The 27,722-nt window shown below is 32.7% G+C and overlaps 1 protein-coding gene across 1 annotated transcript in view; it reads right to left on the reverse strand.

The window, feature by feature from the left end:
* Smp_156480 (hypothetical protein) overlaps positions 1–21,914 on the reverse strand; it is a gene marked incomplete at both ends in the record, with an annotated part of 53,416 nt that extends 31,502 nt beyond the window's left edge. The window contains one exon of the mRNA XM_018794905.1: positions 21,515–21,914. Coding sequence (XP_018649271.1) covers positions 21,515–21,914 — 400 coding nt within the window. The remainder of the gene's footprint in view (positions 1–21,514) is intronic.
* Positions 21,915–27,722: the final 5,808 nt, after the last annotated feature.

Consider the following 27,722-nt stretch of genomic DNA (forward strand, 5'->3'; position numbering starts at 1 on the left):
TTGTGAAGATTACTGAGTCTTGACTGAGATCATACTAGAACTATACGGCCGTCCAGTGCTTCCAAATCCTAAATGATGGTCTAACATTGATTCATTCATGATCTCAATCAAACTTATAATTATACTATTTTTTTCAAACTAATTAAATTTTAAATTGTATTGTAATCTACCAACTACAATGAATTCATGGTTAATTTTTTTTTACAAAAATGATTCCCCTTACTTTATTTATCGTTTTTAAATTCATTTTCCCTTTTGTTTCATTTCTTTTATGTCAATGTGTTATACTCTGTGTGTTACTGTTATGTTTCTAATATAATTATTAATTCTGTGTTTATTTGTCAGCTCTAGTGTAGTGAACACAAACACCGTTTGGGACAATCGAATGTATTTGAACTCAAAATTACAGAACGTCTTGGTGGAATCCGAGAATCATACAGTAAATACTTTATTTGCAAAATATCAATCAGTTGTCTCGAACCTGACTGTTCCTTTTGCAAATATTAGTCAATCGTCTCAGTTTTTATTGTTCCTGCATTTTCATGCCTATTGCTTTCCGTTTCCATTCTTTACTTCTCGATCTTCAACTGAACTATATTCTATTCCTGACTATTTTTGTATATTACATATGAGGATATAAATAGCCTACACCACACTAGTGTTCACTTTCCCATTACTTATAAATTGTTAATCATTTTAATGTGAGTTCTGTAAATCTAATCAAACGAAGTTTTAGATTATGGTTTTTCGGCTAAAATGTAGTTACTAAGGAAAAATAATCATAGATTAAGATAAAACCGTTTGATTTTTCAGTGGCTCTTTTTTATCTTTTTATTTCAAACTACTTCTAATCAATCTAATATGTTAATTGTTATGAATTAGATTGATGCTCTAATAATGTTTGGCCTTGAAGTTATGATAAATAGTTTATGAATAATATTGGGATAGTTATATCTAATAGTTGTTTGATGATACTACGAATGTGTACAAGTTATATATATATTTAAACATAATGGAATAGTTTTCAATATCAAACATATTATCTTAAGGGAGAAATCAAATAATTTCTTTCAACTATTAGTAACATGGACTTGAAACACTTTCCAAATGTTATCAAATGAATCAACCTCTTTTTATCCCAAAATAGGGCAGATAATTACTTTAGTGTATAAACATTATCATTCTGATAATATATAAGACAAAGTGTCATAAACAAAATTACAGAATGTTTTCATAGAATGTGAAAACCGCATATTAAATACTTCATTTAAAAACCATCTATCAATTATTCCTTACATTCTGTATAATTCTTCCAATTCACAATTTTTGTCTATTTCTGTTTTTGTTCTCTTGAACTCAATCCTCTAAGCCTTCTGCTGCCATGCATTTCACTTTTGATTGGTGCTACATACTACTTAAGTTGAAAGTCATAAGTAGCATACTATACAAAAATAATGTATATATATATCCATCATATTCTTATATTTCTATTCGGTTGTTTATTTAAAGCGCAATTTGGCCTAACATTTCACCATGTTTTTATAATTTAAGGATTGAATTACCATTTGGAATTACATTTTTATGGAAATTGTTTTTAAATGAGTAATAAATGAGAAACATTATATAAGATAATGATTAATAGAACAGAATAAAACAAACAAATTATTTGTTTATAAAGCGGAAAACTCGAGTTTAGAAATGACTGGTGATTGTTTAGATTTAAACCAACCTAAACAAGTAATAATTATATCTTACATAATCAAATCATGATATTGATATGATGATGATATTGACCACATGCAAACGTTTTATGAATGGAATTTATGTATGAGACTGTTAATTAAACGATTTGAATGCTCTTTATATTAGAAAACTAAAATTGCTTTCACTTGGTATTATTTGTTTAAATCTTCCCATTGATGTTTAGAACTGCAATTGATCAGTCTCTTATTGCCATATGTGCATACTGTGCGTATTGACTCGATATAGCCTTCATTCACAAGCATTAAAAGCAAAGATGGGTAGTGGCTGACAGTGAGATCCAGAACGCATGTTTCGTCCTATTTGGGACTCGTCAGCTGGATGTACCTGCAACTCATAGTTGATATTCACTCATTGTAAATACCGGTTTTTAAAAAATATTTGAACAGTTACACGAGTTAAGTGTAAATATTAATAAAACAAAATAGTAATTCAACGTTAAAAAAAGGTACATCATTTGACATGGTCATAATTATATTGACATTTAAGGTTATTTGGTAGTAAATTTCTTTTAGCCTATAACAATCAATTTAAATTTTGTATTGAAAACAAAAGAGCTTTACAAAATGTAACTTAACTAAAATAAAAGTATAGTCTTCAAGAATATATCTGAGATGGTTTACTTTATGTTTAATGAGAATAATGGTTTTTACATTTATGAGATATTGTCAAATATCAGATAGATAATGACTTTATGATTCAATTTTTCAGACAGTTCGTAAAATTGGACTGTATGTTTAGTATAAAAGGTATATAGACCAATGATAATATTCGTTGAGAATGAGATAAGCACTTCAATTAAACTGAGTATATACCCAGTCATATAATAATTTCTATATGTATGCTTATGAAGGATTATACTTTTAAATATAATTTATACAGTTTTCTCAAAAAATGGACTAAATGAAAAATGAAGAATCATCTGTTTATGAGGTGTGAACACTAGGAAACATCCTATATGAAGCAATCCTTTCGGATGCCTATATAATAATACTAGTGAAAGATAACAAACCATGGGATACTTAAACTCCAGTAATCTATAATTTAATTTTAATTACAAAAGAAATTATTTATATTAGTGTTATATCGATTGGCTCGCTTATTAGAGAACAGTGATTTATTGATCGCCTAAAGATATACAAAACTATATGAGCAGTCCTGAGTACATATCAGTCCTGCTTTCTGCCTAGCTCAGCCAGTTAAGTCCAGAACACCAATATCAGCCTCTGCAGTATGAATCATTATTCTCAAACATACTGGGTTTATATACCAAACAAACTGACGACATCGTACCATAAAACAGAAAATAACATTTGTACAAGATTTGGTCGAATGTGGCTGTGAATAGGGGGAACAGTAATTAATGGACTAGGGATAACTCAAGAATGGCAAATCGTATAATAATAGTCTATAGGTCAAAATAAAGCTAATAATAAGAGGGATACGAATATGAATAGTTTAGTTACTTAACAATTATACAACAGAAAATAGGCATATTACATTGGTCCATAAATAGTTCTCAAAGTTACCATTCATAAATCTCCACGGGATATAACTATTAGAGTGTTAACTTTTCAGGATATAAAGATGTGATGGATATTGAGGGTATGACAACGATTCCCACTGTAATATCTTTATAATTGGATGATCTCAAACACAATCAAAACAAAATCCAGAAATATGAGAGTTCAATGATGTATTCGGAAGATAGTTGATCTGTGGAGAGGTATATGATTTAAGCTGATTAGTTGTTGCGAGAAATATGTAGCAAGGTGTACCCAATGGTGATCTAATGCACATGCATAGCTAAGCTCTTTCAGTTAGGGTATGTTTCGTAAAACTAATTAGGTCAATCTCAATGTCGAAGACTTACAAAATTATTTATTTTCGGGATTTACTTACTACATACTCATAGGTTGTAGTTACTGAGGTTTAGTCTTTCCATAAAAAACAACATAAGTATTTACCTAATGAACGTCAGTACCGAGATATCCTATAAATATAAGTTTGATGGGTTGTTGAGTTATATTTTAGTGTAACTTCAAGTCTAAATTACAGGATAATTAAATCTTAATTCCTTATCTGCTTTTCGGTTAAGTTGTTCTACACTTATATATATATATATAGATATATATATATATAAATCCATTTTTAAGAAATTTATTATTTATATATTTTGTTTATATTATATTGGATTTATCGTTTTCATAAATGAGAAACACGGTGTTTACATTGAAGATGTAATAAATTCTATCCATTTGATACGTATATACTATAGATGTTTATATACTCTTTAAATATTATAAATAAGTATCATGTTTATCATGTGTAAATTTAATTAGAAATATATAAACTACTAGTTTTGTTTACTGATAAGTAATATAAACTCAAACTATAATAAATAATCTACATTTTTATGCAATCAGTCATTTCTAGACAGTATGTTATCTTTTTGATGTTTTTCCTTTCCATTAGGTTTTCAACACATGACATTATTATATTTATTGACTTGTGAATAAACGTGTCACTTAGGAGATAGCTAATTCATTCTAGGATAATATTCTAGGATAGAATTTCATATAAATGCTAAAAAATTGGACGTTATTTAGTTTCAGTTTATTTATGGGTTATAGTTGCAGGCAACTTAACCAACGGATAAGTGGACATCTTCCCGTGTGGTTTGAAAAGTACCAGACGCAGACATAACGTAGCTCCATTTCGGCACAGCTGATAGACAGGAGTTATATGGTGTAGAAAACTAGATTATTCCAAGTTTTCAATCGTATAGCTTCGTTGTTCCCTAATGAGATTTGATCTTATTTATATATAGCAGAAGGTATAGCGGAGCATATTATCCCAGTTGTAAAACTATTTTGCAATTAGATACAAAGAAAATAAATAAACATAATGCACATCAAAAATAAACATTTTTTATTTCCATACACTTTAATACAGATAAGTAAGTCCAACTAGTATGGCAAATTATTTTGATTCATCAAATTTTGAAAGTTCAGTCATTACGAGATTGTGACCTGAAATAACTTGTTAAACAAAACGTTTGAAACGATTATTGAATTAAATTTACCATTAACAATGAACACAGTTAATCAAATGTTTATGAATGTCTATAATATTTTAGTGATATAAGTACTCTAAGATGAAAAAAGTATATGTTAATTAAACTAAATTAGACAAATAACTGATTTGTAGAACGAGGAAAAAAATTTTTGTTTTTTGGTCAAATCAGTTCAAAACTATGAACGGTTGCTAGGTATTTTTCTAAAATGTTTTCGCATCTATAACGAAATAAAATGGAACGGTACTTGTAATAGGTAGAATAATCTAGTTATAGTTGATTATAATACAAAAAAAAGTCATACATCATCAAAAACATAATAATACTAAAAGTGGTTTGTGAAGACGGTTGAACTTCGTAGACTGAAACATAAAGTTATACAATTAAAAAACCGGGAAGTATTAGGCATCCATCCCATCCAAGAAAGTGAATGTTCAGAAGTAAGCGTTCATGAACTCACTGCTGAGATGGCGCAAGCCCTTCATATATTGAGGCTCGCAATTAGCATAATCACCACTAAGCGGTGTACAAAAGTTTGCATGTTTAAATTAAATACCAGCTGGGATTATGATCGAAAATCAGATTACATTCAAACATTAATTATTAAATCACTCAACACACACATACACATATACTACTCACTTTTTTAATACCATCTCAATAACACTAGTTATCTCCACATTCCTACATCAACTTATTCATCTCATTCAAATAACAGTCATGAATCTCCATCACTCTCTCTCCCAACCACTCTCAATCACTCTCACTATCAAACATACTCTTCATAACCTCACAACTAATTCTCACTATCAAACACATAAACACCAGTACACATTCACAGTCTTGAGAACAACGCCCAATAAAATAATTTCAGGTATTGATCAACATGATAATAATTATTCTACTTAATTCAATTTCACATTTTGGTTAATATGCAATATAATTTAAGTGTAAACAAACAAAATTGTAAAGTCTATGAATTTCAGTTTATTTACATCAATTACAAATTACAAATTCAATTAGATGAGATTTCATTCAATGTATATTGTATGATGCTACATCCTCTCTTAATCAAGTGAATATAGATAATTGATTGTGTCCATTATGAGTGTGAGTGTGTGTGTGTGAGATCTCATCATCCGTATAATTTGTATGAGTATATGTTGTTTACGGCATTTGACTGAATGAATTTCCGTATTGTGTGGTTGAGAAATGATTTGTTAACTGTGTTAAATTTTGAGTGCGAACAGGATATTTGAATCAGTATTTTTGCAGGAAGCATTTCAAAACATATAGTCTTGTAGTGAACAAAACACTGGTTGGGGACAATCGAATGTATTTAAGCAAAAATTACAGACTATCTCAGTAAATTCTGATAACCAAACAATGAACAGTCAATTTGCAAATTAACAACCAATTGTTTCAATCTTCTCTGTTTCTTCTCTAATTTCATTGCTCATGCATTTTCCAAACGATTGCGCTTCATTTCAGTTCTTTGCACATCGGTCTTCTGGTAAAATACATTCTATGTCTGACCAACACCATATACTACTTATATGGATATAAGTAGACCACACCACAGTCTGTGTGTAGTTTTCGGGCAATTCAGTATAGGTTTATATGTGAAGAATTTAATCAACCAATTGTGTTTCAGTTCCGATTCTTTATGTCACAAAATTATAGTCTCGTTTAAATCCTAATTCCATTTAGCTACAAAACTGTAGTAAAACAAATAAAAATCTGATCATAAATGATAACTGACTGATATTTCGTATGATTACTTAATGTTTCCTAATATTGTTTATCTAATTAACTGTTCTTTCTTATCGACTATTATTTTTAATCAGTCAGTTGGCCACTACGTAACTAGACATTTCTTTATCGTCTAGGAAATTCTGTTTATTTTATTACGTCATTTATGCGGTAAAATTGAAAAAAAACTATTTCTTTTTGTATGAAACATACTACAATAAATTGGATCCGTTTATTTCACAGAATGTTATATCTTATATTGACATAAATACAGTATTGAATCTAACTCAGAGATTGTTTCATTGATTTATACATGATCAAAATGTGTTCATGCCTTTTATTTATATTTGAGCAGAACAAATCAATATTTTATGTTTTTACACTAAAGCAAAACATATTATTGAGGTGAAATTAAATAAAACATAAATGATTATTACTTAAGCCGATTAGTTTAAAAAAAAACAAATTAACATATTCAATCCATATACGATGAATTTTATAAGAAGGGGGGTTTTTGTGGAGATTTAGTATTTTCATAGTTGAAAGCGTGAGTCAATTGAAGGATCCTGAAGGAACAAATGGCGTATGAATCAGTCGTTGATCACTGGATACCACGGAACTGCATTTTCTGACGTTGCGTCCAATGCTTCCAGGTTTTCCCTAGTGGTCTAGCTTCAATTGACTCACGCTTTCAAATAAGAGAATTTAATAAGAGTTTTTTTCTTTTTGAGGCATGATTAATATGTTTTCTCATAGATTTCATAGTGTGAAACAAAAAAAACATGTTTGGATCCTTATGTAAGATATTTTTTAGCAGGGAAACTTAATATTTTCCTTAACAAAAGAATATGAATATTTTCTGTTGTTGTTTATTGCTGAGTTCATTTTGAGAAAAAAACTCTGAGATGCAGGTACATCCAGCTGACGGGTCCCAAATAGGACGAAACGCGCGTTCTGGATTTCACTGCTAGTCACTATCCATCTTTGCTTATAATGCTTGCGAAATAAGGCTATATCGAGGCAATACGCACAGTATGAACATATGCCAATAAGTGACTGATCAATTGCAGTCATAAACGTCAGTTGGAAGATTCAAACAAACAATACCAAGTGAATTTGATTTTTATAATTCTTGTTTTAACCGACTTCTATCATAACGAGTTTCATGTTTTGTTTTCTTATGTTAGAACAGAATGTATGACTTACTATAAATAATAAAATAACATCCAGGATAATCCCACTGTTGAGATTACATATAAGATATATTACAATGTTTGTAAACAGTATTTATAATAAGTTCTAATTGTTTCGATCAGGCAACGATCTGGTCAATCCAGCATACAGCATTATAAAAAATCCGGTATTAAAAAATGATTTTCTAATTCCGATTTCACTATGAACATACTGAATAGTATAGATTAACAGGTTTAGTTGTCTGGGAGAAAATAATATTTGGAAATTTAAAATTTATCAAGAGACTACTATTAATATTAGTTTTGTTGAAATGTAAGAACTATGGGCGTTTAAATAAGATCACAATGAAGGATTTTAATTATTTAAAACACAAATATCAAACACTAAGCACGTAATAGAAATGGTTTCTGTAAACTCAAATACACGTAAGATTTAGGATGATCAATTAGATTCAGGTCACCTTTGATGGTGGTTTTAACAAGTTAGCATTAAATAGTTAGAAATTGGATTTTATATTGTCACTTGTAACAAGTTTTTCTATCAAAAAGATTGTGATGAATACAGATGATCCAACTTTTCCTTTGATATATTAAAGCATTTTGAGTTTAAAAAGTTTCTTATGCAATGAATGTGTACTGAATGAAAAAGTTGGATGTTGTCCATTTTATTTCAAATTTCTTCAAGATCTTCGAAATGATATCTATTGTTTTTATTCAAATTATTAAGATTTCACATCTAATATCTCCATGACTGAAAAAACGTTCCTCACTAATTTCCCAGGAAAAGGTATCTTGATATAACCTGGTTGAGAGATTAAGTGATTAAAGTTAATCAACAAGATAGATTGGACTTAAATTTTATGCTGTTTGGCACTTGTTAGCACGGTACACCTGTAATTTTGAGGGAACTTATGATCCTTTATGGATTCGATTCCATGTCACCTGGCTTCATTGCTTAAGACGTCAATGTGACAACCAACCTTGTACTAACTTGTATTTTTAAATATTATGCTTGGTGACGTATTCTATTTCATTGTGATCATTGACTCAAATAGCCTTGATTGGTCTAACATTTTCGTATGAATATTCATGTATATTAGAGTAAAGCCTAATGACGATCTAATTGAAAACAATTGTTCGCTTACATGTGTTGTTCTAGTTTTCACAATGGGAATCTTTAATAAACTAACCTTCTATAAGACTGAGATGTTTACAACTGACTGACCCCTGAGTAGTGACTGTCTCTAACTAACTAACACTCTAACACAGTGTATAGAATATTGAGTTGCTCAAGCGAACGATCATATTGCAACTTGATCGATAGGATTCGACCAGCACTAAAAGAGGTTATACAAACATAGCACTGGTCACTAATCTGTGTTCAGCCAACTGTGCCAACCTAAGTTATCAGGACTTCAAGTTCATAGAGATAGAGGACTATCAAAATTTTCCCTGTTTGATAAATGTTTGTAAAATAAATAAAGAATATCTTCAAAGAACTGTTTCCCTCTCGTGAGTGCACATTTTGTTAACCGTCTCCAAATTGTCGTGATACCACGGTTTGTCCAGTAAGCAGCATGACAAATTTTCTTACAACCGATCTACAATATAGGTCACTACACTATTATGGATATTGTAGCACGAAAAGATTCCAAACGATAAAGGAGGACTGATATAGTAGTTAACTTAAACAGTTGTATTTTTAGATTCGAGAAAAGAAAATATTGCGTAAGATCTTAACAAACGTTTATGGAACCACTCGATAGATGTCATTACCAAAGTTTGACTTTATTATTTCTAATAAAATGAAAATTAGTTAGATGGTTAATTTTTTAAAAAAGTGACATAATTTTATAAAGCTACAAAGGAAGGCGAATAGCTGAGGCTTTCCTCATATTGCTAAATACTAATCCCGGCAATAAAAAAGAAGCCCTCACATTTATCCAACTTAGACTGTTTATTCAAGCTAACATACCTAATTCTGTTCATATCTCTTAGCCTTGTAATATATTCAAATTGAACTCTAAATTTTCACACTTCAAAAATCACATTCTTCACACCTATTAATATATGCAAAAATGAACAAGCATATGTAACAAAAATCTATTTGACGGAAGTAACATAACAGTGACTTATTCAAACTTGTCTTTCTTGATTGTACTAAAATTTTTTTTTGCTTTATTCTTTTAAACTTGAGTTAACTAAATTTGTCTATGTATTTATTCATTGAAGAAGCGGATTAAATTAAGTAATGAAACGTCAGAAAATTTTAAAATCACTCCAAAGTTAAATGTTTAAAATGATTTATATGTCTATTGTTTGAATGTTCTAAAGACTAAATAAAATAGAAAAAAGGATCTAGTAAACCGTAGTAGTTTAGAAATTAATTTTTGTCTGAAAGCCGATTATCATTCTCTAAATGTTTATAAAGACTCAATACATTCTGAAAATAAAATTAACATCACAAAGTGACTTATTCATTTAATACTGATGAAAATGTTTCCATTTTCTTTTCTTAACTGTTTAGTACTTACTTACATACGTACGCCTGTTACCCCTCGTGGAGGAGCATACACCGCCCACAAGCATTCTCCATCCAACTCTGTCCTGGGAAATCTTTTCCAGTTCCTTCCGGTTAACATTCACCCTTTTCATATCTCCTCCAAACTCCCGGCGTAATGTGTTCTTTGGCCTCCCTCTTTCCAGCTTCCCTTCCGAATTCCAAGTTAGGGCTTGCCTAGTGATGCAGTTTGGTGATTTCCTCAATGTATGTCCAATCCACTTCCAACATCTTTTCGTAATTTCCTCTTCAGCTCGAAGCTGGTTTGTCCTCTCCCATAAAACGCTGTTGCTGATAGTATCCGGCCAGCGAACGTTCAGCATTTTGCGTAAACAAGTGTTTATAAATACTTGTACGTTCTTTACGATGGTTGTAGTAGTTCTCCAAGTTTTTGCTCCATACAGTGGAACTAACTGTCTTGACGTTCGTATTGAAATTAGAAATGCGGTCCTTGCTTTGCCAATTCTCGCCTTTATATCGGCATCCCATCCTCCTTGTTCATCAGTGATACTTCCCAGGTACGGTAATGCTTCCACATCTCCCGGAGATTCGTTATCAAGTGTGATTGACTTGATGTTCTCCGTGTCGCATTTGAGAATCTTGCTTTTTCCTTTGTGTATGTTGAGGCCTACTGATCCAGAGGCTGCTGATACATTAGTTATCTTCGTCTGCATTTGTTCTTGTGTATGTGATAGGAGGGCTAGCTTATCTGTGAATTCCAAACCTTCTAATTGATTCTGAGATGTCCATTGTATTCCGTGCTTCCCCTCAGATGTCTAAGTCTTTATAATCCAGTCAATCACTAGAAGAATTAACTGTTAAGGGATATTAACAAAGAAATTTAGAATAACTGTTGCCATTTTTGCAAATATAACTTAACACCCGATAAAAACCAATCACATGGTCAAATGTGAACATATTATAACACCGTTATATTAAAAGTTCACAGTTTGATTTAATTTATTGGTATGATTATTTTACAAAAAATATATAAATTGACTAGATCATGAGAATAAATTTATCACTTCTATACTTAATATTATTCAAATAACTCTAGATTGTAGAATGGAATAGGTCACATGAATTTGTCATTTATTAGAAAAAGAACTAATGTATGAACATTTAGAATTGATTCACCAATTGTGCACTTTACATAATTTCCTTAAAAAAAGAGGATTAGTAACCTTTTAATTATTTGTAAAAAAATTAGTGAGAACCAAATTTGAAATACACTATTTCACTATCATATTATTAGTGTTTAGTTAAACTGAAATCTGTGTTATTTGAATAAATCTTTTTTTCGGTAAAGTGCTCGCGCGAGACTGATATGTACTAGGTTTGAATCTCGTGAAGTGGGATCGTGGATGCGCACTACTGAGGCATCCCACAACAGGATGAAATGGCCGTCCAGTGCTTCTAGGTTTTCCATGGTGGTCTAGCTTCAACTGACTCATGATTTCAACTATATAAAATCATTTTATGTTGATCTAGCAAATTACATGTATCTGAATCTTTTATCGAATTCTTTGAACATTCCTTCATTAAAATTAGTCGTTCTTATCATTAGTCAAAGTTTTAGAAAAACATGATTTCAAAGTACAAAAGAATATTTCATTTGACCTATTCATAAATGTTGAAAATTGATAGAACTATGAAATAGAAATCATTATCCTAGTAACGTTATATAAGAATATATTTCATGTAACGTCTTTGAATGAAGCAACTAAAACAAACTCATTTATTTGAAAAATAGGAATGCTAAAGCGTATATTGAAAACCTTATAAAATAAAATTGAGAAATATTCAATATCAAAAGGGTTTTTTTGCGGAGATTTTAGTAATTTGTTATGTAGTTGAAATCATAAGTCAATTGAAGCTAGACCACTATGGAAAACCTGAAATTACTGGACGGCCATTTCATCCTATCATGGGACTCCTCAGCAGTGCGCATCCACGATCTCACCTCACGAGATTCGAACCCAGGACCCATCAGTCTCGCGCGCGAGATTATGATTAGATTATGATAAATATTTTATAGAATACATATGAGAGAAATAAAATTAAAATAAAAAGAAACTGTCTATTGTAATCTTAAAAGAAATTATCTCCACTCACCTTGATTTATATCATTGGACAGTTTACTACTACTAGGTGGTTAGAAAGTTATCAAGAATCTAAACAAAATGATAATTTTGACAGAAAGAATGAGAACTGAGACACAATCGATTGATTAAATTCTCCACATATAAATCTATACTGAATTGCCCAAAAACTACACACAGACTATACGTGTTGAAATTCTTTCTGCAAGAATGCTGATACAAATATCCTTCCCCACTCAAAATTCAACACAGTTAACAAATCATCATATGAATTTACAAATAATTTCTCAACCACACAATACGGAAATTAATTCGGTCAAATACCATAAACGACATTCGCCCATACAAATTATACAGATTATGAAATCACTCATAAACACTCCCACTTCCACACACACACTCACATTCATAATGGACACAATCAACTATCTATATTCACTTGATTGAGAGTGGATGTAGCATCACACAATATACAGGATTGAGTTACATTGAATGAAATCTCATCTAATTGAATTTGTAATTTGTATTGAGTGTAAATAAACTGGAATTCACATAGACTTTACAATTTTATTTGTTTACACTTAAATTATATTGCATATTAACCGAAATGTGATATTGAATTAAGTAGAATAGTTATTATCATGTTGATCAATACCTGAAATTAGTTTATTGGGTATTTTCCTCGAGTGAACAAACCAGATTTCAGTGGAGGAAGAAACCAGGAAGAAGCACTGGAAATGGATAGTACACACATTGAGGAAAGCACCCAACTGCGTCACAAGGCAAGCCTTCATATGGGATCCTCAAGGCCAAAGGAAAAGAGGAAGATCAATGCACACATTACGCTATGAAATGGAGACAGATATGAGAAGAATGAACAACAACGGGATAGAACTAGAAAGGAAGACCCAAGGCAGAGTGGGTCGGAGAATGATGGTCTGCGGCCTATGCCCCATTGGGGATAGCATGCGTAAGCAAGTAAGTAAGTAAGTAAGGTATTGTCCTTAAGACTGTCAATGTATACTGGTGTTTATGTGTTTGGTGGTCAGAATTGATTGTGAGGTTATGAAGAGTGGGTTTGAGAGAGTGATGGAAATTAATGTGTGTTATCTGGATGAGATGAATAAGGTGATGCAGGATTGTGGAGATAACTAAATTTATTGTGATGGTATTAAAAACGTGAGTATTGTGTGTGCATGTGTGAGTTGAATGATGTAATAATGAATGTTTGATAGTAATCTGATTATCCCCTTCCTTAATCAATGACCTAAACAATGTGTATATGTATAGGAAATATCATCAAATAAGTTAGTTTTTGTTTAATTTCGAACGTGTGAATATACACGCACAATGGAATTCACTATGGAACATTTTTATTGTGTAAAACATAGAGATACATGAGCATAGTTGAAAATTAGCATTTGTTGTACGATGGGTTTTTTTCAGTTTCCTATACCACTATAAATATCATATTTAATGTTGCACAATGTTTAAATTAAAATATTTTTTCATGAATGAATGTTTATAACACCAACCATTTGAGTAAGAAATCAAATTAATTGACACCTGATCCACTTAATCTACCCAAAAGTTTTTATGCCTATTGATATATTATCATTTAGCCAAAAGTCATTTTTGTCACCCTTTAAATGAGATTATTTATATGTCATTTTCAAAGTTGTTTTCTTATACTGTTACCGACCTATGAATCAATGTTATAACTGAAATTTATGGTGCATCATTGCATAGTCATTGCATAATTAATGAAGTATTCTGAATCAAGCCATTTTCCGTGTGATTGTCTATTTAGCCAATAATGCCTCATTGAAAATTTACCTATGAAAAGATAACTCAATTGTTAAATTGATGGACTGTTTACTATTGTCAAGTAGATCTGCTATGAAATGGAACATATTTATATTTACATAAATATTTATTTAATATTAACGCCTATTTTGATAGTTGCTCTATATAATTTCGATAAACCTTCAAAATTATGTTTATATGAAAAATTCAATATATATCCATGAATTATTACTGTTTAATATAAACATTTTAAATAATCAAAACTATTTGAATTTAGGCAAAGATAGATAGTGGCTAACAGTGGAATCCAGGACGCGCGTTTCGTCCTATTTAGGATTCGTCAGTTGAATGTACCTGCATCTCAGAGTTGATGTAAATAAGGGCAATATCGAGGTAATCCGCATAGAATGCACATAAGCCAACAGGAGACTGATCAATGGCAGTCCTAAACAACCATGGGAAGATACAAATAAACAACATCGTGAATTTATTTGAATTTAGTTTTAAATTCATTGAAAACTATCATACTATATTTCACTATTACAGTCAAATGTCAACAGTTTATGCAACTTATATAAGTGATCAAATTTTGTTCTGATCTAATTTAAGTGTTTATATTAAATATTATGATCTCTAAATTTTACATGAGTAGACCAGATCTTTTGATATATGATAATTTGTTTCATTTATTTGTTGGATATGCATAATGTTAACGGTGAATTGCATATTAACAAGACTTATTAGTTTTTTGTATGCTCAGTTCAAGTTAAATTCATTTGACAAAACTTTAAGAAACGTTATCATAATTGGAATAAACTTTTTGATCGATATTTCCTCCGTTTAGAAAATAGATCTGAAATCATAGAGTATTTTTTGACTCCTAAAAGTTTGTTCACATATATCGGTAAAATTTTCTCATTTCTCGCTCTAACATGGAGGTATATTTCATTAAAAAGTGAATAATGTAGATACTTTTAACGTGGAAAATATTTCCGCTTATCACAGGTATATGTTTTCTAGCTTATGAAGACTGTTCAACTTGTAGCGAATATAATTTTAATAGAAAATAAAAATCGGACAGCACTTCACAACTATTTTCTTAGTGTAGTGCTCTCAGATGTTCAACCTTGTTAGTCGTTGAACCCAGGATGTTTAGAGATTTTATTGAATGCTCTAAATCTAAACCATTGAGTTGTTATTCACTAATTAATATTGTCGGTTGCAAATAATTTTGCTATATAGGCTGACTATATTCCTTTAATATCAGTGAAACTAGTCTCTAATGTATGACTAAGAGAAGAATTACCAGTGAAACTATAACAATTGAAGTTCAACCATTTCAATTATGAGATGAATATCATGGAAGGTGATAGTGATGCATGCATTATTCAATTATTCACTCATATTTATTGATTCATCTAATATTAAGTGTATACAATGAAATTCTAATATGTAATAGAAAAAGTGAAACGTAACTGTATAATTTCGACTGACATCAATAATTAATAGTTTACAAATGTAAAGATCCATTGTCGTCTATTCATTTTGGCTTTATACATCAATTCATTTTATTAGACGCATGATATTTATACATTATTCATTACAATTCATAGATCATTTTAATGTAAACATAGTTAATTGTGTCAAGTTTTTTTTTATTCAAATGTGTGTGTGTTTGTTTATTTGTTTGTTTTTCTAAATGCAAATCGGATAGTATTAATTATACAATTTTATTGAATGGATTACATTTCTATAAATGTTAACTGGAGTTTATCAAATGTAAACAACAAGATTATTTCAATAATACAATCATTCGAGAAACATTTTCTCACATGACTTATAAAGTACATAAAATGAGAATAACTTAATTTAAACCATGGAACTCATTGTATAATAACGTTAATATATGTATAATATTTCAACATTTTTATTGAAATTCAATAGTTGTAATGTTCAATATTATTATTATTATTATTATAACATGAAATTAAAACCCAGGATCCATCAGTCTCGCGCGCGAGCGCTTAACCACAAGACCACTGAGCCGGCCGTCATCCAACGGTGTTAATGTCTAACTTCAACCAATCTACGAAATTGAGCAACCATTCACCATTGTCTTCAGTGAGTTGATATCTCACAACAGACCTGGTTGAACTCTACTGGTCATTGCTTCTCACTAGAAGTCTAGGAAATACCTAATGAAGCCAATATTTAACAAGTACTACTGAATACTAGTAGTTTGTATACTTAAACTAAAATCTTTGATTATTCTGTTAATCAAAAGTTAATAACAATTCTATTATTTTTTAGATCTTGAATATTCTGAAAATATTTTGATACGATCATGGTGTTTTTAGTTTTGTTGTTCTATTTTTGTTACTTTAATTTTTTTCCGTTTAATTTAGAAACTGATTGGTTAATGATTGAGTTAGTTCCATAGAAAAGACTGTTATTGCCTATCATGTCCCATTGTCTAATAAACGTGCGGTCTTTAGCAGTTTTCAGAAATTTTGCGTTCACTTATTGGTTGACTGCTACTTATTGTAGTATAATAAACATTTTAAACCCTGGTCTTCACAAGGTTTGAGCTTTTGACTCGGTGTTTTGGGCTTGGTTACAGGGACTTAATCAATGTATATAGCTGTGAGAAACTCGACGTGTTTGAATTAAGATCGAAAGCATACATTTGCCTTTTAGTGTCACAGTTTATTGATGATGACGACATTTGTACAGCAATCATTTGTGCATATGTATACACGGTTTTATCTCCCATTCTACACTAAAATGAACGGGTCATTAATACTAAGTAGTTTTTTAAGTGCCGAAAAATGTTCGTTTGTCATGGTCGTATTAACGGATATGTATTATTTACGATCTCTTCATTAGTTGACAAGTTAAAAGTTTTAGTTTAAAACCACAAACTTGAGCCACATTTTACGTTTGATTTTAACAACAACCTTAGGCCGGACAAGCTTTCTTTTGTCAAACTATTCAATAAGACTTATGAGTACAATAAAAATTATATCTGCTATTCTGAATGTTAGTAATTTCAATTACTTTAGAAAATTATATTGACTGATTTTCAACACATTACACAGTTTACATGAGAATGTTGAAGTGTGAAATTACTTTTGTTTTTCACTTCCTTTATCTATAAATCTGATTGATATATCAATGAAAAATCAGTAATTAGTTTGAGTTTCCTACAACCTAATCCTTAGTGAAACAAAACTTACCATTCTCATATTCTACCATTTCAGTGAACTTGATATCTGACTATTTAAAAAATGATTAATTTGTCTATGTTGTATTGTACCATTAAAAAGTTTTAATATTATAGTTGAAATCCATAGACTGAGTTTTGTTTTTCTTATTAGGTTATTTGTAAAATTTCATACTGTACACAATGATATTACACTAGAAATATGATGACTATGTAATTAAAGGAAAATCAACATTTCTTTTTTAGTAAACTTGGGTATTTTAATATCGGGATTCATGAAGTTAAACATTAATATTGTTGGATGCTGGCGAAGGGGTCTCGAGGTTAATCATTCACGCGCGAAACCGAAGGTCCTGAGTTCGAGTCCCACATGCGGTATCGTGGATACGCACTGCTGAAGGTCCCATACTAGAACGAAATAGTCATCCAGTGCTTTTAGTTTTTCAATAGTGGTCTATCTTAGATTGGCTCATGAATTCAACTATTAAAATTACTATAATCCTCACAAACCGCCATTCTAATAATAAACTTGGATATTGTTATATTCAAGTTGTCTGATTGAAAAAAACTCCGTGTATGAGAGTCTTTATTATTTTACAAATATTTTAGGAATTTCTCAAATGATAAATCCTGTTACTTTAACCTACATTGACTTACTTCTACTAGAAGTTTTTATTTGAAATTTCTCATAAATCATTTTTGATGTGATTCAATGAATCACCATGATTAAAGTAAATTATGCGTTATATGAATATTTGTCAATATTAGACAAATTGCTGAAAGAAACATTAGAATTATTTAAATTTCAGTTACCAAGATTATTTCGGATATGCAAGTTCTGTGTTAGTCTAAATTTCTACTAAGTAGCTACTTATGTATAGGATTATTTGTTGTCACACCTTAAGTTTACGAAAATGCAAATGAACATACATAATAGTTTATGTACTTCGTAAGCTTGTATGTTTAACTTTGGTATGCTAAAGCAATAAAGAAAAAAATCTGTTCTTGATCTAAATGAAAGACTGCATCATCAGAATGCTAAACTTTGAATGTTATGTAATCTAAATGATGTTGAACTAATCCTACCAACAAGAGTTGTATATAGATGGGTTAAGACTTTCATAAATGAAATGTTAATACTGTGATAAACAGCATTGTAAGGAATGACAAATGTGATTATAACTCCTACGAAAACTGCGGTAGTGTACTATACAAAACACAAAGATTTTATCTTGATATTTTTGTTAATAATATTTACTGGTTTTAGGGGGATTGAATTCTGATTATGCCTACCTTAGAAAGTAAATATTTGATAAGAAAAATGTTTTGAGTCAATATGTTGGGTACCAAACGACGCCAAAACAGTTAAATAATACAAATAATCTGGTTACCAGAATGTCAAATTGTTATTATTAAGATTTAAAAGTTCTAATGGTTCATGTCTAAACACAAGCATCCATTATATTCATTTATTTATATTGGTTGTTTGAATCTTCCAGTTGATGTTTTGGACTGCGATTGATCAGTCTCTCTTGCCATATGTGCACCGAACAAGCTATATAAGTGGAATAAACTTCATCTAGTTATAAAAGCTAGTAACTAACTGAACTCAATAGGTAAGAGGAGGACACGATGACCTTTGAAGCTAATGACACTGAGTTTGAGTCCCGGATTAAACGTCATCTCTGAGACTCAAGTAAATCCAGCTATGGAGTCCAAAATAGAACTGCTCACTCTGGACCCTTTATTCTATAGTTTAATGGTTAAGAGTGAAATATGACAAATAGTAAACACATTTTTAATTGATAATCAATATTCAATCCGCTGGAGATAATTTTTTGAAAAAATTCATGCAATAAATAAAAATTCCCATGAAATTATTTTTTTTGAAATAAAGATAAATTTTAATTCCATTTTATATTAAAAAAAAGGAAAAACGTGAAGTCAAAATAATTTAATTATTAATAACTTTAGAAGGAGTTTTTGTGGATATTATAGTAATTTTAATAGTTGAGATCATGGGTCAATTGAGGCCAGATCACCATGAAAAACCTGGAAGCACGGTTGGATGACGGCTCAATGGTCTAGATGTTAAGCGCTTGCTCACGAGACTGATATATCCTGGGTTTGAATCTCGTGAGGCGGGATCGTGGATGCGCACTACTGAGGAGTCCCACAATAGGACGAAACGGTTGTCCAATGCTTCCAGGTTTTCCATGGTGGTCTACCTTCAATTGACTCATGATCTCAACTTTTAAAATTACTAATAATTTGCTTGATATTTGAATAATATATATATGGATATTTATCTAGTTGATATCCCATGAAGTTTTGAAAAATTACCCTTAGAATTAATTACCTATGTATGATACTTTATTAGATTTTGTAAAATATTTTGCTTACAAAACAAGTCAAAAATAGATTATAGAAAAGTAAAATGATCATAATCTTTTTTTAGGGAACCAATGATTATCAATTTTATAATGTCAATGCAAGTTAAAAGATATAATGAATCCTGAATGTTCTACACTGGTATTTTAGAAATAGAGAATCATGTATAGGAACATTAGAAGCTGTTAATTGTTTGTTTTTTGAAAGTAGAATCCATAGCAATTAGGTTGAAAAGACAAAATTCACCGAATCCATATTGTCGGAAATACATGAACACAAAGGGATGTACACAAAGACAATTTGTTCTTATCGTTGTTTATGAGATATTTATGAAATTTCTGTGATCTTCATATATACACAGTTATTAAAAATAGAAAATATAGTGGTTATTAAATCTTCGAAATTACAATTGGACTTATAGCAACTATTTTTTTCTTTTCCTTTTATCTTCTTGACAATTTATTCAGTCATGTTTTATAATAGTTTAAATCTTCTATTAATATTAGAGACTGAAACTGACGAGTTCCTTTTAGGTATGTCTATTCCGGGGTCATCACCTGAATGTGCCTATATCTGAGTGCTTATGTGCAATCTAGGACACAAAACAGATACCTTTCTTCTAAAAAGCCCAGGGCGTTATCTGTCAAGATACTGAGTCTAGACAGACACTAACTTGTGCAGTCAATCATATCGATGATAAACACCATTTTCAAATTTTAATTTTACCTTTTTATTCTTTAATGATCACTTGATTAGTGATTTATACAGATAATTGGAAAGGCTTTATTCTACTTTGTCTAGATGTAGCACCTGTTCATGTACACATGATCAATATATATTCAAATATAAACTGTAAACAGTACATTAATATATGTAAAGTTTTGTTATTTTTACTACCCCTTCTATTATTCCTAATTTTTCACACTCGAAGCCAATACTAAATTCAAATGCCTCTAATTTTAATTTTAACCGTATAGGTAAAATCTGGTGCATGGATTTTCTTAGCTTACCTCAATTTTGAGATGAAGATATGGACTGTCTGATACGTTGATGAAAGTGTAGCCTAGTTTCCACGGAAGACTTTTGAATCAAAGGTTGTAATTTCTGAACTTAATGTAATTTGTTTAATTTCATAGATTCAGTTGTCTCCAAAGTATAAATTTACTTTAATTGTTGAATTCATGAGCCAATCTAAGCCAAACCACCATTGAAAACTTAGAAGCACTGGATGACTTTATCGTTCTGCTATGGGACTCCTCGTAGGTCCTCATGCACGATCCCACACTCGGGAATTGGACCCAGGATGTAACGGCGTCCAGTGCTTATGGGTTCTCAATGGTAGTCTAGCTTAGGTCGACTAATGAATCCAACTATTAAACCAACTACAATCTCCACAAATCCCCATTGTGATAATAAATTTGTTTTACTGAAGACATTACCGATACAGTGATAACTGTGGTATAAAAAAAGGTAGCCAAAAAATGTAACACTATTTACTTATCATCTATTATAACCTTACAATTGCACATAAAACGACTCCAATCACTGCTAACTATCATAATTTTCTGATAAAACATTACAAATTATGAAACGTGGACAGGCAGGTTTGATTTTTTTTATAAATTGTAAGTTATAATACTACTTTCTTACCACTTCTAGAAGTTGTTGTTCCACTAAAGGTTTCATCTACTTGACTTGGAGACTTATGCATGCTTTGTGAATTCAATAGAATAGTCTCCATTAAATTTTTTATAGTGTTATTACTTGTACTATTCTGAATTTGTGATTGTTTTTGTTTTTCTAGCAATAAATTTTGAATTTTAGGATCTTGAAGTTGTAAATGCATAAAATTACGATATAATGTATCATTAGTAGTTAATGAACTTTGTGTTTCATTATTATTTGTTGCATTTTCTATAACAGGCGATTTCATATGTAATGCAATCTGAGCCAAACTTTTGGCAATCTCACTGAGTTCAGGATGTTGGGACTCAAGAAGATGTAAGTCTGCTTCCATTTGATTAGAAGTATTATCTGGATTCTTGTTCATGAGTTAGTGTAATAGTGATAAGTTTTTATTAAAATATCAATAAATATGCAATATCTAATCTCCAAAAGTATGTGGTTCAAAATAAGTAAATAAACAACTTAATCCGACCTTTATTTTGGTTGAGGACATTAAGTGAATAAACTAAAATTAGCCAGTTACAAGTAAGGTAATACAGCAACCTTGATTCTGTATTTTGATTGGCTTTTAACAACAGAGTGATAGTAATTGGTTTATATGTAACATATTTTTTAAAAAAATAATAACCATCATCCATTTCATGAGGACTGATTTACAAGGAGGTTCTGGATATATTTTGTGTACATCAATGGTTGGTGGAAGTTATTTTAATGCAGTATGAACCAATACCTAATGGAGTTATGGCAAATCTGAGGAAAATAGCACCAACATTATAAATATTCTTTTATTGAATAAAAAAACAGAAAGTTATTTTACTAATTAAATTATTTTCACATTACAGTTAGTTGTTATTCTAATTTCAAACTGAAAGAACGACTGAATCGCATGGTTTTGTAATGACGTGATAGAGTAGTTAACAACTCAACTCAAAATATCATAAAGATTAAAATTTCAACTAATCATCTTTGTTTCAGTGTATATAAAAAAGAATTGAACAAAGTTAAATCTCTCCGATTATCGTTCTATCTTCATACTCTTAGTATTTATAGTGTATTAGTAATAGATGGTCAGAATGGGATTTGTACACTGGTGATGACATGATATTGTTATTGGTTTATACTTTGAATTTGCTAATCAAAAGTTATTTTTTCGTATACCGCTTTATCAGTAAATGAAGCTTATTCTTTTTCTAGATTTACAAAGAGCAATTACTTCGCTGTTTTATTAATTTTTATTAGAATAACTTAGCCATCTTCAAATGATTAGGATAGGTTGGTGATAGCGAAGAGTATCTCTTAAGAAATAAAAAAAGACGCTAACAAAATCTATAATTATCATATGAACTCTTCGTAATTTCGTTGTTTAAATTAGGAAAGAATGTTTCAGAATTGCTGCTTTCGTTTAAAGTAACAAAGAGTAAGTAGGAAGGCTGCTGTATTAAGTCCTAAAACAATTTTCCAGCTAAGTGGACAAGGTTAACATGATTTTCAATATCATTACACTTGTCAATCCATAAACTAAATGACCCCAATTATATTATATACGAGCTGGTGGCATAATATGTATCCACTAAGAGTCTTATGAAATTAACCATAAACTAGGTTTAAAGAGCTGAAAAAGTGAACTGACAAGTCAAGACATATTGCGCTTTAGGAAGATGGTTAACGAAAGAGAAGCGGAATCAATCATATTATGCATTCTGAATTTCAGATTGAAGGAGTTACTCAGTGAGAACATCATATATTGTCATAAACTGGATGAATTTGAAGTGCTAAGATTTTTACGAACCAAATGAGAAATTCAGTGATATGTTCCTTGAAAAACCCATGTAACATTAATTCATTCATGTTTGTAGTTGTGTGAATATATTTCTGAAGAGTTCACAAATTGTTGTATCCCGAAGAGAATTACGAATGGTAACTTTTGAGGACTATTTATTGGTCAATATAATATGTATATTTCCTATTGTAATTAACCTAATCATATTCGTTTCCTCTTATCACTAACTTTATTTTGACCTTTGAACTATTATTATACGATCCTTGAGTTATCATCAGTTTATTGATTACTATTCACAGCCACATTCGGCTAAATATTGTACAAATGTTATTATCTATTTTATGGATCGATATGGTCTGTTTGTTTGGTATATAAACTCAGTATATTTGAAATACAATGATTCATACCACTGAGGCTGTTATTGGTGTTTTGGACTTAACTGGCTGGGCTAGGCAGATCGCAGGACCGGTTAGCACTCTAGTCTGCTCGTACGGTTTTCGTGTCACTGTTCCAACCGATAATTCGCTGCTCCCTAATTGGCGGTCTCATCAAGCCACACATTAGCAAGTCATCCACTCGGCCACAAGTATAACAATTGGCGACGGTGGTTTGGAAACATGGATCCTGAAAAAGTGGAATTATTGCTCGAACAGCAGATGAAACTTATCCAGATGCTAACAGAAACAAAAATTACGACCAATAGCCAACCAAGCAGTTCTAATTCTACCACTACTGCACCTTCAGTCGATGGTATTGCCAGCAGCATTTCTGAATTTCATTACGATCCTGAATCTAATGTTACGTTTGATATGTGGTTTCGGCATTATGAAGATTTATTCAGATTTGATTTTGCCAATCAAGATGATGCTTGGAAAGTCCGTTTGCTGCTTCGAAAGCTGGGTCCTAGTGAACTTGATAAATATTGTAACCTGATTCTGCCTCTAGATCCACGCGATCGCTCATTCTCAGACACTGTCCAGTCATTGAGCCAACAGTTCGGAGATAATTCCTCACTGTTCAACACACGCTACCGATGTTTGAAGCTGACTATGAACGAAGACACCGATTTTCTGACGCATGTGGGCATTGTCAACCGCGAATGCGAACGCTTTCGGTTGAAGTCGCTAACTGAAGATCAGTTCAAAGCCCTCATTCTCATCTGCAGCCTCCAATCGCAAAAGTTCAGTGACATTAGAACACGGTTGCTCAGTCGATTGGATCAAGACCCTAAGCTGACTCTTAATGATATTGCAAACGAATATCAACGTCTAATTAATCTGCAGCATGACACTACTATGGTTCAACGTGGTGTTTCTGATCGCCCTGAAGTACATGTAGTCCAACAACCAACGAAACCTGTTAAATCCGCCCCAGCTATACCTAGTTCATCTCACTCTAACTCAGTCCAACAAGCAAAGACGAATCCTCCGGCTCCATGCTGGCACTGTGGTGCATGGTATTATGTTCGAAGCTGCCCGTATAAACAACATCGTTTCAGGAAGTGTAAAGCTGTGGGCCACAAAGATGGATTTCGCCAAAATAAGAAGCCGAATCGCCCCAGAAGTACTAGAAAGTCTGCTCCCAAGCCGTGCACAAATTCTTTGAGTCTTGTAGCAACCTGTCAGAACTCAACCCCAGGTGAGAGAAAGTTTATTACCATTAATATTAACGGGCATCCATTTAGATTGCAAATAGACACAGCATCAGACCTGACGATTCTTTAACAAAAATCTTGGATTAAAATGGGCAGACCACGTATGGCAACAACAACACAAAAACCTCGTACAGCATGTGGTATTTTCCTGCACTTATCAGGACAATTGGAATGTAGAGTAACCTTCCGGGATTCATCGTTTACCGGGGTATGTCATATAACTACAGCTGATCTAAATTTACTTGGTTTAGACTGGTTCGATCAACTGAAATTGGCTGATGTCCCACTAAATACCATATGCCACGTGGTATCACAACCCCATGACACTGAATCGTATATCAGGAAGCTAATGGCGCAGTTTTCATCGATTTTCCAACCTGGTTTAGGACAGTGTTCTACCATAAAAGCAACGCTTCGTTTGAAACCTGGAGCTAATCCTGTCTTTCGTCCCAAAAGACCCGTGCCTTATGCGACGTTACCTACAGTAGATGAAGAATTAAACCGCCTCCAACAACAAGGAGTAATTACTATCGTTTCTTACTCCACCTGGGCAGCACCGATAGTGGTCATCAAGAAGGCAAACGGCACCATACGAATATGTGCTGATTTTTCTACAGGTCTAAATGCAGCCCTTGAATAACATCACTATCCCTTACCAGTTCCTGCAGATTTGTTCACGATGCTGAATGGGGAAAAATTCTTCGCAAAACTGGATCTTGCTGATGCTTATTTGCAAGTTGAAGTAGACGAAGCATCGAGGGAGCTACTTACTATCAACACTCACCGTGGGTTATTTCAGTACAACCGTTTACCATTCGGTGTCAAGACTGCACCATCTATTTTCCAACAATTAATGGACACTATCTTATCTGGCATCCCGGGAGTCGCGGCTTACCTTGACGACATTCTAATTGTTGCGGCAACGTTAGAACAGCTACACGAATGAACGACATTGGTACAGAAACGCATCAGTGAAAACGGGTTCCGATTACGACCTGAGAAATGCCAGTTTTTATTACGGTCCGTAAAGTATTTGGGGTTCATCTTCGATGCTGCAGGTCGCAGACCAGGTCCCGAGAACATTCGAGCTATAAAAACCATGTCCACTCCTACCAACATCTCTGCTCTACGATCATTCCTGGGATTGGTTAGTTATTACTCAGCCTTCGTTTCATCGATGCATGACATACGCGCCCCACTGAATTATCTTCTGAATAAGGATACCAGCTGGAACTGGACAAAGGAGTGTGAAAACGCCTTTTGTAAGCTAAAGACAATTATTAGCTCAGAACTACTATTAACGCACTACGACCCGTCTTTGCCAATCATTGTGGCCGCAGACGCTTCAGCCTTTGGGCTCGGTGCTGTCATTTCACACCAGTTCCCTGACGCGACAGAGAAAGCCATCATGTATGCATCGCGAACATTAACCCCAGCAGAAAAGAAGTATGGCCAGAATGAGAAGGAGGTTCTTGCCCTAATCTTCGCAGTGCGTCGTTTTCACAAGTTTCTTTATGGTCGGAGATTTACTCTCCTAACTGATCACAAGCCTCTCCTTGCAATTTTTGGTTCGAAGTCTGGCGTCCCGGCCCACTCTGCAAACCGTCTCCAACGATGGGCCTTGATCCTCTTGGGTTACGATTTTGACATTCAGTATCGACGCACCCAACATTTTGGTCAGGCAGACGCATTGTCACGACTCATCAGCGAACACCCTACGACCGATGAAGATGCCGTTATTGCTTCTCTTTCGACAGAAGACCACGCGCAATGCTACCTGACAACTGCTGTTCGTGCCTTGCCAGTCTCAGAATCTGAGATACAAACTGCTTCCAGAAACGGCCCTATCATTAAGAAAACGATGAACTACGTCACCAATGGCTGGCCATCAACTGAACTTGACGGTGACATGAAGCAGCTTTACTATCGTCGTGACTCATTATGTATTGTAAATGAATGCTTGATGTTTGGAGATAGAGTGGTGGTGCCAGAATCCCTACGACCGAGGGTGCTGAAGCAATTCCACATTGGTCATCCAGGCATAAAGCGTATGAAATCCATCGCCAGAAGCTATGCTTACTGGCCCCTCATGAACCAGCATATCGTGGATCTAGTAAACAAATGCGTTCAGTGTCAACAAGCTGCAAAGTCCAATGCGGAGGTGCCGCCGGTTCCATGGCCACAGCCTGAGCATCCCTGGTCTAGGATACATGTCGACTTTGCCGGTCCTGTCAACGGAACCACTTATCTTGTCGTGGTCGACGCCTTCTCGAAATGGCCGGAGATTGTTCCCGTCACTCCACCAACGACCACCCAGACTCTGAAACATTTGACTGAATTGTTCGCACGGAACGGATTACCGGAAGTGATTGTATCCGACAATGGTTCGCAGTTCACCTCGGCGCAGTTCCAAGAGTTCTGCAAACGCCCATCCATCAGGCATCTTCGCGCCCCACCTTATCACCCACAATCGAACGGGCAAGCGGAAAGGTTCATGGATACGTTCAAGAGGGCTCTGATTAAGTCAAAAGGGAGAGGACGCCAGTGGAAACACTGCAGAATTTTTTATTCGCCTACAGAACGACCCCCAACGACACGCTGCCGGAGCAGAAGTCCCCCGCAGAGATCCTCATGGGAAGACGGTTGAGGACCATCCACAACTTGATGCTGCCGAAAACCACACCACCACTAGCACAAACCACGTCCCGGAAGCTACTCACGTACAACATTGGATGCCC

This window comes from Schistosoma mansoni, chromosome 1 (genome assembly GCF_000237925.1).
Source record: "Schistosoma mansoni strain Puerto Rico chromosome 1, complete genome".
In the NCBI taxonomy this organism is placed as follows: domain Eukaryota; kingdom Metazoa; phylum Platyhelminthes; class Trematoda; order Strigeidida; family Schistosomatidae; genus Schistosoma; species Schistosoma mansoni.